Genomic DNA, 16,267 nt, shown 5'->3' on the forward strand with positions numbered 1-16,267 from the left:
GTTTTTAGTTATCACATTAGATGCAAATAGGAAATCATAAAAACAAAATACCAGGTTGAGTTTTATAGGTTTATAATCTGCACTAAAGTGGATTTTTATTCAGGCGCAATAACACTAAATTTTTGCCAAAATGTTTATCATCCCCACAGTAAAACACTGTACTACAGAGTAGTAAATTGGCACGTGCATAAGTGATGACGCTTCCTTCGGTTCGCGTTCAGCAGCATGCTCAGTGCTGTGTAATACATGTGACAGTTACAATTTTGTTCTCTGCTGAGTCGGTGAACACCAAATTGCATTTGAAGTGCGGCATATGCAAGAGATAAAGTTGCTCTAGCAGGTTTAATAAAAGCTCCCCGACAGTTGCTCATTTGACTACAAACTTGCAGGAAAAGGGGTGAAGCAGAGGAAGTGTGTGTTTTTCTACAGAGGTCTTAATGGATGATAAATGGAATGTTTGGCCCCATGGTTGAAGCACCACTGCGGGGTTCAAATAATCTTTGTGTGCAGTTATGGAAATGTGTGAGCGCGGTCTGTGTTCAAAGAGGAGATGTAGTGATTGTGATTTCAAGACTCTGCTAAATAATTCACTGCAGCTGCACTCTGCTCTTACAAAGGCAAAAAGCAAACATGGCTTTGTCAAACCATTTACTGTAGCCTCCTATGTCTCTTTCTATACATTTTGATCACAGCAATCTCTGCAAAAAATCTTTGTAATCTTTACATCTCTCTAAACAAAGATGCAAACAGAAATGCAGTAAACAAAAAGTGGAGGACACAGTTTTATAGTTGTGGTAAACATGGCTTTGCATCCAGTTGTGACAAATCTGGCACATTTCTTTGCACAGCTAATCTTCTGACAAAAATTATGGAATTAATCAATGAAAATGTATTTATATAACAATTTATAACTCCTCCAGGGTACCTAAGTGCTTTACATAAAAAGAAAGACAAGAAAGTTTAAAATTAGGCAAATTAAGAATAAAAATTTGAAATGGCGTCAAATTACAAAATCTATTAGCAATAAAATACATAAAAGACAAATAAGAATGCAATAAGACGAATAAAAGAAAAGAAAATGTCACAGACTACTAAGTATTAAAAGCTATTCTAAAAAGGTAAAATAGGAGCCTAAAATATAAAAAATGTGGTAATCTTACTCCTTCATCGGAAAGTCCCATTTCCTGGTTGAATGAAGCCTTGAAAATAATGACATTTGAATAATGCGACCTAAAACAATGGATGTGATTAATAAAGCTTTGCACAAAGATGTAATGGCTAGAATAATGTTATCAGTCCTTGACTATAACAAAAAGCTGTTGTGTTTATCAACCTCTGAAATGCATATTTTGACCCTGGAATAAGAAAAAAAATGAAATGCTGAGGACATTATTATATTAATATTGACCTCCCTATTTCTGAGCTTTGCTCATTTATCCATTGTCCTCCCACCCCTGGAGGGAAGCCAAGTTTTGGCCTGGTTTCTGAGGGGAGACTTAATAGATTTTCAGTTGGGAGCAAAGTTACTCAGGCATGGCGCTGGTGGAAGCGCCATGTAGCTGCACTGACAGCTTTTTAAACCATGTGGAGTCCCTGCTCAATAAAGCAGCAGTTAAACAAGCCGAAGCTCTGGCCGGTCACTATTCAGCTGCTCTTTCTCCTCCTCCAGCTGGGGCTCTGAGCCTCAAACGCAGCTCCCGTGTAGGACAGTAGCAGAATTTCACAGTTTGTATGAGTCATTTTTTGTGTAGGTGTTCGCAATCTAAGTAAATGTTGTCGGATGTTTGTCTGACAGGAAAAGATGAAAGGTAAAAATAAACTGGTCCCACGGCTGCTGGGGATAACCAAAGAGTCAGTGATGCGAGTTGATGAGAAGACGAAGGATGTGGTGCAGGAATGGCCTCTGACAACGGTCAAGAGATGGGCAGCGTCGCCTAAGAGCTTTACTCTGGTACAACAGGATTTTTTCCCAAATACTCTGCACTTTTTAGCATTTAACCCTTCTGCTATACACTATTCTTCATAAATATGCTGCTTATGTTGCAGTTTCTATTTTCTAATAAAAGCAGCACTTTAATTATGTTGAGCCATCACATTCAATGTTTTTTTTAATAACTTTTTAAAAAAGGAGGGCTGTTGTGTGCAAAAACAATGGATTTATTAATAATCTGAAAACCATTCCAAATTTCCTCTCCAGCTGCTGTCAGTTTCTTCCTGTACTGAAATGGGTTACTTAATTAACATTAAAAAGAGGATATACATTTTGAGAATAAGTTTTTTTCCGCCAAGGGCTTTCAAGTTTTATTTTGGACACTGTACGTTTTTTTTTTAAGTGGTCAGAAGTTGCTGAATACAAGATGGAGCTGCATAGATTTTAAACGGCGGTATAACAAGTGTTTTCTTTGCTGTGGGATAAAGGATTTTGGAGAGTACCAGGAAAGTTACTACTCTGTCCAGACTACAGAAGGAGAGCAGATATCTCAACTCATTGCTGGATATATTGACATTATCCTTAAAAAGGCAAGTTATTCAACAATGTTAAGCAATATTCTTTATTTAACACATGATTCGTACAGGTCTCATTTCAAATAGTTCTCTTAACCTTGATGTTGAAACCTCTTTACAGAAACAGAGTAAGGATCATTTTGGCCTTGAGGGAGACGAGGAGTCCACCATGTTGGAGGAGTCTGTTTCCCCGAAAAGGTGAAACCATTTGATACATAATCTGCTTTGGGAAAGCACTAAATACAGACAAGTTCTGTTTCATGCACTTAACAGTCAACCTCACAGTTTCATTACTGTATTTTTTTCTGACCCATGAAAGGCACTGTAGCTGTGACTTACCAAAGAATTCAAACAAAAAAGTTTGGAAATCTATGCCAGTCTTTCTGAAACTCCGCTGATGAAATTGATGAATCCAGTTTCTTCTACTCATGAACCAGTTGCCTCATGTGTGGTTCTCTGTAGAAACATAACTGTTGCCTCTCAGAACAAGCAGTCATTATTCAGTGGAGTCAGCATCATCTGTTGACTCAGTCATGAACACTAATTTATGGGGGGTTTAGTTTGTTGTGTTTCGTTTTTTGTGTTATCATTGGATATTTGAATATGGAATTTGTAGCTGGAATTATTTTTTAGCTGGAATTATTTTTTACACTTTTTACTGTCAGTTGACAGTAAAGTTTGCTCTAAACGGGAATTTTGAAAGACCCTCTCCAATGTAAATAGTGGTTTTGGTTTTTTTAACACTTATTGTGGCATTTTTCTCATGATGGAGGATATATTCAAAGAAAATTAAGCTAAAATTGCATTATTGAGTATTTTTTTTATTCAAATTGTTGGGAATCAGGAGCAGACGCAAAAATCCTGATTGAAAAGATGACTTAGAAAAAAGCTGTTTGGGCTTCTCCGAGCTCATCAATGTTAAGGGCAAGGGGGCAGTCCCGCCCTCTCAGATGTGAATTTCCAATAAGCTTCCAATAAGAAACTGTCATGGAAAGCAACACAGGTTTTTTGATAAAAGATCACAGGTAACGCTTTTGCAATTGATCAAAAGATGATTATAGTGGGAATTTAAAGGCATTATAGGAGCACCTTTTCCTATGAGTCTGTTGCTCATTTTAGATCTATATCTCTGGAGGCATCTGCAACATTTTAGACTAATCCAGAATTCATTAGGAATACTCTGTGAATGTGTTGGCATCTTATTGAACAGTCATGAAACTGTCGCTGCAAAGATGAAGATCTGGGCAAAAGATACTGAGATGGACGAATGAGGAAACTCCAGAAAATGTTTCCTAATGCGCGAGTAAATAATGCATTTCAATTGGTTTTCCAAACAAAGCATTTCTATTTATCAAGTTCATCTTTGTAAAATAATTTATTTACAGATCATAAAAAAGTTGACTTTAGGACAGTTTTAAGTGAAACTCAGCGCTGTCTTCTGTTTCTTTTTCTACCCTTTCAGATCTACAATCCTGCAGCAGCAGTTTAACCGGGTGGGCCGTGTGGAGCATGGGTCGGTAGCCCTTCCAGGAATCATTCGTTCAGGCTCCATTGGCGGCCCCGACACCTTTAACATGGGTACCATGCCCTCTGCCCAGCAGCAAATAACCACAGGACAGATGCACAAAGGACACATGCCTCCACTGGTGAGTGAGAGCACTTACACTTAAAAAGTCAAGAGAAATTCTTAGAGGAAAGAAAAAGGGACACAGCTCCTCTGCTGTGCGCTAAACTTGAACCTACAGAAAAACACTTTTGAGCAGCATTTCCGTCTCATGTTCGATGTGTGTGTGCTTCACAGCTTGAAATTGTACCAGCAGTTACTGTTGTAAAACCACACCAATGTGAGAAAATGAACACTTTTGAAATTGTTTGCAGGCAGATATTAGAAGTTTAAAATATGTTCATCTCTTTTGTTTGCTGCTGTCAGAGTCTTGCTCAGCAGGCCCTAATGGGAACTATTAACAGCAGCATGCAAGCTGTGCAACAAGCCCAGGCCGACCTGGGACATGTAGATAATTTACCACCGCTGGGCCACGATTTGGTAAGTAGGACTACATTCACGTAACAATTTATTTTTATTTTTATTTATTTATTTATTTTACGTAACAATTTAAATAACAAATGAAAACAGATCTGATCTGCACCATGATTCTACTACTACAGTCCCTTGAGATATGTTTCGTGATGCTATATATTAGCATCAAGACAATTATGGGACAGTTAGGGCAGATACTTGAACTAAAGTTGGTCATTTCTTTTCAAAAACGGAAGAGAAGCCTTCTGTAAACATGGGATTGTATTTAAATTCCTGACTCTTTGTAAAAGGTTGTACTTAATTCAGTTTAAGAACACTAATCTAAGCTGAAAATCCGTCACTTTGATGACTGGCTTTTCTTGTCTTTCTCTAACAGGCTTCCAGGGTTTGGGTTCAGAACAAAGTAGACGAATCCAAACATGAAATCCACTCCCAGGTTGATGCCATCACTGCCGGGACAGCATCAGTGGTCAATCTGACAGCAGGTCAGTTATCAGGAAATCCCTCAACAGCTAAAAGTCTTTCTGTGAAGTTTGAGGATAGCTTATTGTCTTTTTTGTTGTAATTTGACATGTTTTCAAGCCACTTTTAGCACCCACAGAAAGCAGGACTTACGGTGTATTCAGACTGAACATATTCAACTAAATGTGTCCAAATGAGTTAGTTTCCCTTGACAATCCGGAACAAATTTTCAGTCTGCATACACCCAAGCGAACCCTGGTCTGGGACCAGAAAACACTCGTGCCCATCTTTGGAGGTGATCTCGGTTTGTTTACAATTGGACTGAGCTTCAGTTTGCTCTGAGTCCTCTAAGTCTTGACCAAAATGGTCCCTGTAGTCTTCCTAAGTAGGAAGGAAGCAACCATGACAAAAAGACACAGAAAGTCATTGAAATGTGGTTGGATTGATGAATGAAGGCTCATAAAACAACTTTTAACGTGATATGCATTGCTTTCACACTGTTTTCCCAATAATCTGTATATCACAAACACTTATCAGCCTACCTTCTTGGCCATCGCCTTCTCAATAACCATCTTGCAGCATGCATCAGCAGTACCAAAGTAAAAAAGTGTTGTACTTGACATTGATACAAGTCTTCAAAATTGGTTAGTGAAATATAGCGTTTATCCTGACAAGGACTGCAAACCACAGGACTTCCATTATTCTTTCTCTTGTTACTTTGCCCAGACCTCCTAATTGCCAGTTAATGACTGAAGAGAGCTTTAGTCATGTGCTTTTGTTTACAAGCTTTGGTTTGTAACAGAGTAACCTGCTTGACAGAAGTCTAAATACAGACTAAATGCAAGGTTCAAGACTCGATCTGGACAAAACAGACTCTGTCCTTTTCCAGTCTGAATACACCCCTAATGTTCTTTGAAGCCCACTTGATTTACCATCTCTTGTATGTTTCCTTAAATCTAAGCTCTCCCAGTTACCATGTTTTTGTTTTAGAAAATGCCATTCAAATTTAAATCATAGTACATCATCTGTGTGGTTCCCCTCATGGTCCCTTCACTAATTCATTTTCTTTTTCTTCACGGCCACTTGCTTCATCAATGTGCTCATATCCGTGGAATGATTTCAAATAGACTCTAATTGACACTGATGGTTTTGTTAAAAGCGTGGGACACGCAAGCTGCCCCATGGCTTACCTCAATCAATCCTGCAGCAGCATAGCAAATTAGGAAGCACATTGGAGCTGCTGCTTGATCCAGCTGGCTGTGACGGCTGTGTCTCCGTTTGCAGGTGAGCCCGCGGAGACTGACTACACGGCGGTGGGCTGCGCCATTACCACCATCTCCTCCAACCTCACAGAAATGTCGAAAGGTGTCAAGCTGCTCGCAGCATTGATGGATGATGAGGTTGGAAGTGGACACAAGCTCATGGGTGCTGCCAGGATGCTGGCAGGAGCGGTTTCAGATCTGCTCAGATCTGTTGAGCCTGCCGCCGCCGAGGTGAGGAGCTCGCAGATTGTGCTGGTTTTAATCTCTCGCTAAACTTTGATCCCAGCTGTCACAGAAACAACTTGTGTTGAGCAGCCATAAATCTTTCTTTGGTGTCCTGATAAAGATGCAATGCAAAGTATTTGTGCCAAACCATATTTTGATCCTGATGCCTGATGTAGAAATGTTCCGGTCCCTCTGTGGGAGCAGCCCAGGCGTTTGTAATGAATGTGCTGATGTCATCCACACGCAGCCCAGACAGACTGTGCTGACTGCAGCAGGAAGCATTGGACAAGCCAGCGGGGACTTGCTCCGTCACATGGGGGAGGGCGAGACGGATGAGAAGTTCCAGGTTGGACACCACCCACTCACTGTTTCTATGACAGAGGCTGCCAAACAGGAAGACACACATACTTATTCTCAGGCCCTCTTTGTAAATGTCAATACGTGGTTATGTAATTACCCTCAGCTTTAATGTTAACCTGCCAAATCATCTGCATTTGGAACATAACATTTAATGAAGAGCTTTTAGTAGAAAAAGGACAGTTCAGTGTGTCAAAGCTCTAATAATACATGCCTCTCTGTACCTTTTGCTGTCTACTGGGTTTATTCCTTTACATTAAAAGGAACTCATGCCAGCTTTGCCTCCTCACAGCTTTTATGCCAGTATTTTTAGCCCTAATGGCTCGAGATGAGGCCTCATGAATCAGTCTCACCTTTAGTTTTACTGATCTTCTGATTGCATTTCTTCACCCTCTTAAAGCCAGTTTCTGCACCTCACAATGTACTGACATTTATTATTCAAATTCCAATACTCAGACAAACTATTCACCGTATGTTTTTTTTCCAGACTGTCCTGATGTGCATTTGTTGTTGTAATCACACGGACCGTCAGAAAAATATTGGCTCAACAGCCTCCTGCAGTCACATGTGTGCAAGTGAAGGACATTGATTAATATGTTGCAGGACACCCTGATGAATCTGGCCAAAGCAGTGGCCAATGCAGCTGCGATGTTGGTCCTGAAGGCCAAGAATGTGGCCCAGGTGGCCGAGGACACCACATTGCAGAACCGAGTGATCGCTGCTGCCACTCAGTGCGCCCTTTCCACCTCTCAGCTGGTCGCCTGCACAAAGGTACTGTTTGAAATCTTGCCAGCTTAATAGAAAAAGAAAATGATGCAAAATCAATCATTTGTCCACTATATTCTTTATCTTTATCTTTTATACATTTGAAACAAAGTTATCTATAATTTTTTAGTAATTACTTCAAATGTAATACATTTTCTTCTATTTATATTATTGGTTGTAATAATATTCTCTTTTTAAATCATGTTTTCAATGTCTGTGTAATGCAGGTGGTAAGTCCAACCATCAGCTCCCCCGTGTGTCAGGAACAGCTTGTAGAAGCCGGGAAACTGGTGGACCGCTCTGTAGAGACCTGTGTCAAAGCCTGCCGCTCAGCCAGTGATGATGGCGAACTGCTGAAACAAGTAGCTGCAGCAGCTGGCGTGGTGAGCCAGGCGCTCAGTGACCTACTGCAACACGTCCGCCATTACGCCAGCTGCGGAGAGCCCATCGGACGCTACGATCAGGCCACAGACACAATAATGAACGTGACCGAAAATATTTTCACTTCCATGGGGGATGCTGGTGAGTGTCAACAAGACGTACGAGAAGGAAATAAGTTTGCGTTTTACCAATACATGCTTTTTGCTCAACGTCCTCTAATATGTTTAGATTGAAGCTCTGGGAATCACAATATTTTCCGCATTCGCCTCCATTCTATATCATCATACAAATCCTCTACAAATGCTCAGAGCTCAGGTTATTTGTTATGGCTTGAGCCATGAGGCTGAAGTGTTTTCAAAGCGAGCCGAATCTCAAGGGGTTGTAGGAGGCTTGTCATCCAAACCCACTACAGAGTTCTCAATCTGGTCTCAATCAGCAACAGAGGGCCTTTGAAAGTTAACTAGAAACACATGGCCTAAGCATCTTTTGGAAAGAAAAACATTTTTCTTTACAAGTCTAGGTAAAAGGGATAAAAATATAACACACATATGCAAATGATAAAGATAATTAGTTATAAAGTCAAAACAAGTCAAAACTTTTTAGCACTGAAAACATAAGAGAATAAGGTGTCAGAGTCATTTTCTTTCTGTAAATGTTTTATAATTTTTTTCTGATAAGTAAAGTTTAGAACTGCATACTAGTGAGTTTAGTACCTGGTCTCTCATTCTTTGTTAACGTGTCTTTGCATTGTTTGCAAACTGTTTTCCAAAAAATCTCTTGAAAATGTTGCTCCAAAATTGTCATGCACTTTTCCAAACTAAATTAATTTTTCCTTTTTTTTGTAGATTGATAGATGGTTAATGTAACAATGTTTAGAAACTTTCACTTGGCATTTCTACAAATTATGCTATTGTGTTTAATAGTCTTTTGTAAAACGTGCAGTGTTGTGCAAATCCTATGAAAATGTTTTTTTTGGCATAATCGTTAAAACAATATGAGAACTTAAAATCAGAAATAAAAAAAATATTTAAATTCACCTAAACTGATCTTATAATTTCAAGTCATAACAATTCTTGTTAAAGACCCACTACAAAAACAATTGTGGTTTTGGTGTTTTTAACATGTTATTGTGGCAATTTTCTGATGATTGAGGACATATATGAGTTTTCTTTATTCAAATAATTATGAATTAGGAGCAGACGAAAAAATGCAGTTTGAAAAAGAGCTCATTGGTGACGTAGAAAATATGCTGGGTGGGCCGCTCCCTGCCTGAGCTCTAATCAATGGGAATGGGGAAGGGGGGTTGGGGTTGCTATGCCCCAGCCCACATCTCTGAGGCAGATTTCTAATGAACTCTGCAGAAACTATGTCCTTGAAAACGACAAAGGTTCTTTCATGTTTGCTATAAGCGAAATAGTCAAGACTAAAAGGACTTTTGGAATGCTTTTACAATAGTTCAAAAGATGACTGGAGTGAGACTTTAAGGTATATAAGAATCCCACCATTCAGTCATAGAAGTATTGACCGAATCCTGCGGACACTGTATGTACCCGGTACGTTGTTGCAGCCAGAAGTCATTCAAACTTTTTTCTGTTATTTCAAGACTAAGGTGGGTGTTTTGAAAACAGAGTTTTTTTTCTAGCAGTTGCGTAGGAATAGGTTTTATATTTTCATATGACAAGAGGATGAGTCACTTCAACTTTAGGAGAATATAAAGGTAAAAACAATGCTGTTAGCTTACAGCAGGAGGACACAGTCACTTCTCATTCATGTGACTGGATCAAATTGTATCTACAATTAATTTTTTTAATCATTGAATCAGTTTTATTTTGTTTATCTATTTATTAATTATTTATAAAATTAAAATATTATTAATATCAGTAAAATATTACAAAAACGTGGTCATTGTGTTTTTGCAAGCTTGTGTGCAGTTGTCCAAGTTTTTCACATTGTGCTGGTACTGTAGCATTTATGTGAACTTTATTTGGCTTTAGTCGGTGTCAGTATTTTAGAAATGTTGTTTAAAGGGTTAAGGTGCTCCCACCCAGATCCCCTATTGAACTCACACAAATATTTCTTTCTAATATACTGTATTACGCTGCTTTAACTACAAAGAAAAGACATTGCTGCCATATTTGCACTGAAAAAAGCCAGTCAGCTGTGCTGTTGGCTTTTGGCTTCATGTGTTTACCATACAGTCTGTTTGTCTGAACAGGTGAGATGGTGCGTCAGGCCAGGGTGTTGGCTCAGGCCACCTCAGACTTGGTCAATGCCATGAGGTCAGATGCAGAGGCGGAAGTTGATGTTGACAATTCTAAGAAACTGCTGGCTGCAGCCAAACTCCTGGCTGATGCCACCGCCCGGATGGTGGAGGCCGCTAAGGTGAGAGTGACTTTACTCTCTCATTTGTAAATAATATGGGATTAGGTAAATGCAACTTTTATCATACTTTTTGTGCATATGCCTAATCAGCAGTGGTAATTAAGAAATGAGTTTAAATGTACCCCTATAGTTTAGTCCCTTTATAACACAGCTGCAACAGCTACACCATCATAAGAGGGTCATCATCGCCTCTCAATGGGCCCTTAGTGCAGAATATTATGGGTGTGAAATACCCATGCAAAGTGAAGACTGCATTAATCTCATTAAGGACTTTTTGATCCGTGACATATTAATTACTGCATCACTTTCATTATCAAAGAAGAAGTAGGGATCCAGCACTGATGGTTACCTTGGAAACCCAAAGGGAGCAGAAAGAGAATGAAAGAAAAGGCCTTTATTTTTGCAGTCTATCACATATTGTGTACACTTATTAAACTTAAAAGGGGATGTGAAACAAGTATCCTGTCAGTGGGTTGTTATATGTGTGCTTGTTTGTCTATAGGGAGCAGCAGCTTACCCAGAGAATGAGGACCAGCAGCAGAGGCTCAGGGAGGCAGCAGAGGGGCTCCGTGTTGCTACTAATGCTGCAGCTCAGAACGCAATAAAGAAGAAACTTGTCAACAGGCTGGAGGTGAAACAGACGACCTTCCTCATCTTTATTTGGTTTGATCCGAATCCAAACGCGCCCCTTTTTCCTGGCAGCAATGTTACACTAACATTGTTTTCTGAGGTTTTGTCATCCTAGCAGTACAAACATGACATAAAACAGTTCCAAAAAGTCGCTTGAACATTGTCCTTGTTTATTCTTGTCCCGCTCCACTGAACTGTAAATCCCAACAGAGCTAAGAATGACTTTTAAAGATATTCATGTTTAGCTTAGAATTATTTTGCTCCTAATCATCACCACCTCTGTATTTTAGAGCCCCCAATGTTCTGTTTCCCAAGTGCATAAAGAATTCATTACCCAGGAGCTGGGATCAGCCAGCTATCAGGCAGGCATCTCAGACTGCCTCCCTGCATCAGTCGGTCACAGTAATGGTGCTAAAAGTCTCTTGCATCAGGCCAGCATATAAACCAGTGAAAAGGAGTGCTATTAATCTCCAAGTGTCTTGGTAACAATTATCTCAGAAACATTTAGACCCCATTAAACCCCTTTATTTTATTGTGTCCAGACAAAATGTCTTCCAGTTGCTAAATACAATGTTATAGTATGCAAATTACATCACTTTTGTATAGTGTTTTTAAACATGTAAATATTAGCAAAATAAAGCAGGATTAATCCATATTTTTTTTCTTTTTAAAGCAATACAGATTAATTTGAGCGTCTTTTTTCATCCGTTCTTTTCACATTTCTATGAACTATGTCTCTAAACTATGACTCAACAGAACTGTGATGAGATCAGATCAACAGATCAACTTATGACATCAAGCTGACCAATGCAATCTTCTCTTTCCAGACATATTCTAGGACTCCTCCTGTTCTGACTATAACTCTGTCCAAACGTAGAACATGACAGAATATTATTGTTTCTGCAGACTAAGTCATTTTCTTTTGTATGTTGTGAACAGATAGCTGCTAAGCAGGCTGCAGCTGCGGCAACTCAGACCATTGCAGCTGCCCAAAATGCTGCTATTTCCAACAAAAATACAGCTTCACACCAGCAGTTAGTGCATAGCTGCAAGGTACGATCAACCTGTTTTGCTCTCGTTTGTTTGGTTTAGAAATATTTATTCATAATATTTCTGCATATGTTGAAATCTCAGGCAGTAGCAGATAGCATTCCCCAGTTGGTGCAAGGAATTAGGAGCAGCCAGGCCCAGCCTGAGGAACTTGGCCCCCAGCTTACCCTAATCATGGCCAGCCAGAACTTCCTACAGGTTAGTAGTATCCTAAAACAGTCATTTAACATACACACAAAAAATTACCAATGGATATATGTTTCTTTCACATATTCAGCCTGGAAGTAAGATGGTATCGTCAGCAAAGTCAGCAGTTCCTACGGTAGCTGACCAGGCTGCTGCTATGCAACTGGGCCAGTGTGCCAAGAATTTAGCAACCTGCTTGGCAGAGCTCAGAACTGCCACCCAGAAGGTATTTATACACAAGCCTGTCAGAGATAACAATGCTGATTCCACTCATGCAGGAAATTTAACGCAGATCCAGTTCTCCAGCGTAATGTTATAGTGTAGTGCAAAAATAGATTTTCACTTACTTTTATTTTATTTATTTATTTTAAGGCCCATGAAGCCTGTGGTCCTCTGGAAATAGACTCTGCTCTCAAGACTGTGCAGACACTCAAGTGTGAACTACAGGATGCCAAGATATCTGTGATTGATGCCCAACTGAAGCCTCTTCCTGGAGAAACAGTCAGTACTCCTCGTTCTCTGCAGAAATGGTGGTTTGACAGTTTGAAAGCCTCCTTAGAGTATTTTCTATTACTCCAAAATGTCAACACTCTGTACTTAGATTGATGATTTTTTTTTGCATTGACCTTTTTTATCATACTAGACATTTTTTGAAAAAAAAATAGTGGGTTTTTTTAAGATTTTTTTTTAATTATAACATGTTTTTATTTTATTTTTTGTGGCAGAAATTCTGCACATCACTAGACACACACAAGAAAAAAACAAATTTTAATTTGTATTGGGAAACATCTGTTAAAGTTTAGGTTTAAATCATTTTTAATGCTTTTAGAAAACTAACCAGTTCATTCGTCTTGCAGAGAAAATCATACCGTCACGATGAGATCATCAGATTGTTTGCTTGTGTGTTTTGCTGCTCAAACAGCTGGAAAAGTGCGCTCAGGATTTGGGAAGTACCTCTAAAGCCGTGGGCTCCTCAATGGCTCAGCTCCTCACATGTGCTGCACAGGGAAATGAACATTACACAGGTAGTGTATATTATGCAGAAAAAAGTCTGAAAAACTGCTGTAACGACTATGTTCAGTCTTTTTGCCAGATTATCTACTGCTGCAGTTGGTAGATGCAGTAAATAAGTGACTACTTTTGGTTTTCTTTTCTTGTGAAAGTGTCCCAAAACCAATATTTGGATTCAGTGTAACCTGGGAAGTTTTGCAACTTATAGAAATGTTTGGTATTTTTATTTCTCCCTTTCTGAATTTGATATTTATTCAGCAAACAACTGCACTTACAAATAAATAAATTATTTTTTCCTTAGTCCTTTCTTTTTTTAAATGTGCAAACCACCCAGTTTCTAATTTTTTTTATTCATCATTTTATAATTTATGAAAGTATTGATATTATTCTGGTATCAAAGTTTTGTTCACGTTGTTTACAGATGCATTAACTGTTTAGGACATGTTTGAAACATATGTTTTTGCAGGTCAAAATTGTGTTTACTGACAAAATTCAGGATCTCGTTTTGCAGGGGTTGCTGCCAGAGAAACAGCTCAAGCTTTGAGGACTTTGGCTCAAGCAGCCAGAGGTGTGGCGGCCTGTACCAAGGAGCCCCAGGCTGCAGCTGCAATGCTAGACTCTGCGCAGTGTGTGATGGAGGGCTCAGCCATGTTGATCCATGAGGCCCATCAGGCTCTGGTTCATCCAGGAGATGCTGATAGTCAACAAAGACTGGCACAGGTACATGCAGGGCCTATGGGAATTTGTAATTGTGTGGTCAGGTCGTGTCCAACAGCAGCCTAGATTGTTTTCATCCATGGAAAAGTTCAATTTCAAACTTTCGATTCAATGTCTTCATTTCAAACACAAAATAAATACAAAAATAAGAGTTTTAAATAGACAGAAAAGGACTGGGTTGAAGAGAAATCTTGTATGGTCCCACCCCTTTTCACAACAACCTTTTTACAATACCTAAAGTATGTAAAATATTATTATTTTTTCTTAACATGTGCTTTAGTTTTTGTGCTTTTTGATGTTTAGCTTTAAAGTTAAACTCTAGTGTAATTTGATCAAATCTTAGATAAAAAGATTATTAGCATCTGGGAATTTTCAGTGTAAGTGCTCTTGAACTTTGAATTAATACCTTTTATTCATATTGTTATTTTATTTTATTTTTCCCAATCTGGGTTCTAAAGACCCACTGTCATGTTTGTTTTCTGTTTAACAATTGGCTTCAACATTTGTCATTTTGAGAACTTTGCCAGTTAAATTTGGGAACACATTTGTCTTAGGCAACATCCTGTCCTTAATCAAACTGCCTAAAACTAATTTCTGTCTGTCATTTTGGTGCTCTGAGGTTATGAAGCTGCATGATATACTAATAAAAACAAGTCTGTTATTACCACACACGAATATTAACAGCCTGATCACTTTTTTGAGCAAGGAATTCCTAATTTTCTTTACAGGGATTGTTTCTATTTCAAAAGACTGCCTTTCAAAACATATTTTGTTCTAAGCCCAAGCATCTGTTGATTGTAAAATAATAGTTTATCTCAAAGCAAACTGTGCATTTTGGTATAAAGGGTAAAAAGCATCTGTTCTCTGGATCAGTTGGAACAATTGGTTCTAAAAAAATATAAACAATTTTTTTCTTTCTATTTTTTGTTTCAAATGTGTCTGTGACTCAATGACTACGCGTGCATATGCAATTGTAATAATGTTGTTCCTTCCAGCTACCTGTCTGTATCTAACCTGCAAACAACTTATTTTAGAAGAATAATTTTCTCTACTGTCTCCCCTGAGTTTTCTATTTCTTTTTTAAGAGGAAAAAACATTTGTTTCAATGCAATCCTTTAGGACTCACACATTTTGTTTATATCTGTTTTTGGAATGGAATGGTCAGAAATAAGCTACAACAGTGCAATTTACTTTTTCCATATTTGTCTAAAACTATATTTTGGGCTTTTCATGAAATGCCGTTTTAATAACGTCAGTATTGTATTGGGAATTGTTTCAGGTAGCCAAAGCGGTGTCACACTCCCTGAATAACTGTGTGAACTGCCTGCCAGGCCAAAAGGATGTTGACATGGCCCTCAGAAGCATCGGAGAGGCCAGCAAAAAGCTCCTAGTGGACTTTGTAAGTCTTTTACATAAACCACTACAATCACAAAACATTGAAGTCCACCGACCATTTCATTTGGTCTGTTTGATCCCTTACAATAACCCATGGTTGCTGTTTTGTGTCCTGCTTTTGAAGCTCCCCCCCTGCAGTAAATCATTTCAGGAGGCCCAGACCGATCTGAACCACACAGCCGCCGAGCTAAACCATTCTGCAGGCGAGGTCGTCCACTCCTCTCGTGGAACAAGCCGCCAGCTGGCTGCAGCCTCGGGGAAGTTCAGCCAAGACTTTGATGAGTTCCTGGATGCTGGCATTGAGATGGCAGGACACACCCAAGTATGTTTCTTGATCCCTCTAAACTTTATTGAACCTAAAGAATAATCTGGATGGTAGAAGTTTATCCATTAACAGATTTTTACCTTTTAAAAGTCACATGCTTTCATTGTAAAGGGAGATAGCTTTTCTTTTTTTTTTTTCATTTAAAAATTGCTGATTTCTTCTTGTTTCATATGCTTACAGAGCAAAGAAGACAAGATTCAAGTCATAGGTAACCTGAAAAACATCTCCATGGCCTCCAGTAAGCTGCTGCTGGCAGCCAAGTCCCTGTCTGTGGATCCAGGTGCAGCCAATGCAAAAAATCTTCTAGCTGTAGCAGCAAGGTGCGAGGAAACGTTGATATATGAATTTATATAAATATTTCAGAATACTTGCTAGAAAAAAATATGCATTCTGCTTGGAATCTATATCATGGAGCTGTAATGTTCAAAGGAAATGTTTTTCTTTTCCCTCGATCTGTATGCCACTCCTACGATATGTCTGTTTGAGGGAGCCTGCGGGGGTATATATCCTCCCATTAGTAGAAAGAAGCTGAACAGCTGGTCCCACAGGGCTTTCGGCCTGACTGACTTCTCACTG

General features: G+C 39.0%; 1 protein-coding gene across 6 annotated transcripts in view; it reads left to right on the forward strand.

Moving 5' to 3' along the window:
- Nucleotides 1-16,267, forward strand: part of tln2 (talin 2) — an 88,131-nt gene that overhangs the window by 44,710 nt on the left and 27,154 nt on the right. For all 6 annotated transcript variants that reach the window (XM_020704056.2, XM_020704057.2, XM_020704058.2 and 3 more), the window contains 21 exons: nucleotides 1,796-1,951; nucleotides 2,419-2,520; nucleotides 2,627-2,703; nucleotides 3,968-4,151; nucleotides 4,436-4,549; nucleotides 4,920-5,028; nucleotides 6,290-6,498; nucleotides 6,740-6,838; nucleotides 7,453-7,620; nucleotides 7,842-8,136; nucleotides 10,211-10,377; nucleotides 10,880-11,008; nucleotides 11,947-12,060; nucleotides 12,142-12,255; nucleotides 12,335-12,469; nucleotides 12,616-12,744; nucleotides 13,166-13,268; nucleotides 13,766-13,974; nucleotides 15,251-15,370; nucleotides 15,491-15,688; nucleotides 15,872-16,011. In XM_020704056.2, the coding sequence (XP_020559715.2) occupies nucleotides 1,796-1,951; nucleotides 2,419-2,520; nucleotides 2,627-2,703; nucleotides 3,968-4,151; nucleotides 4,436-4,549; nucleotides 4,920-5,028; nucleotides 6,290-6,498; nucleotides 6,740-6,838; nucleotides 7,453-7,620; nucleotides 7,842-8,136; nucleotides 10,211-10,377; nucleotides 10,880-11,008; nucleotides 11,947-12,060; nucleotides 12,142-12,255; nucleotides 12,335-12,469; nucleotides 12,616-12,744; nucleotides 13,166-13,268; nucleotides 13,766-13,974; nucleotides 15,251-15,370; nucleotides 15,491-15,688; nucleotides 15,872-16,011 (3,071 nt within the window). The remainder of the gene's footprint in view (nucleotides 1-1,795; nucleotides 1,952-2,418; nucleotides 2,521-2,626; nucleotides 2,704-3,967; nucleotides 4,152-4,435; nucleotides 4,550-4,919; nucleotides 5,029-6,289; nucleotides 6,499-6,739; nucleotides 6,839-7,452; nucleotides 7,621-7,841; nucleotides 8,137-10,210; nucleotides 10,378-10,879; nucleotides 11,009-11,946; nucleotides 12,061-12,141; nucleotides 12,256-12,334; nucleotides 12,470-12,615; nucleotides 12,745-13,165; nucleotides 13,269-13,765; nucleotides 13,975-15,250; nucleotides 15,371-15,490; nucleotides 15,689-15,871; nucleotides 16,012-16,267) is intronic.

Source organism: Oryzias latipes, chromosome 6 (assembly GCF_002234675.1).
Source record: "Oryzias latipes chromosome 6, ASM223467v1".
Taxonomy (NCBI): Eukaryota; Metazoa; Chordata; class Actinopteri; order Beloniformes; family Adrianichthyidae; genus Oryzias; species Oryzias latipes.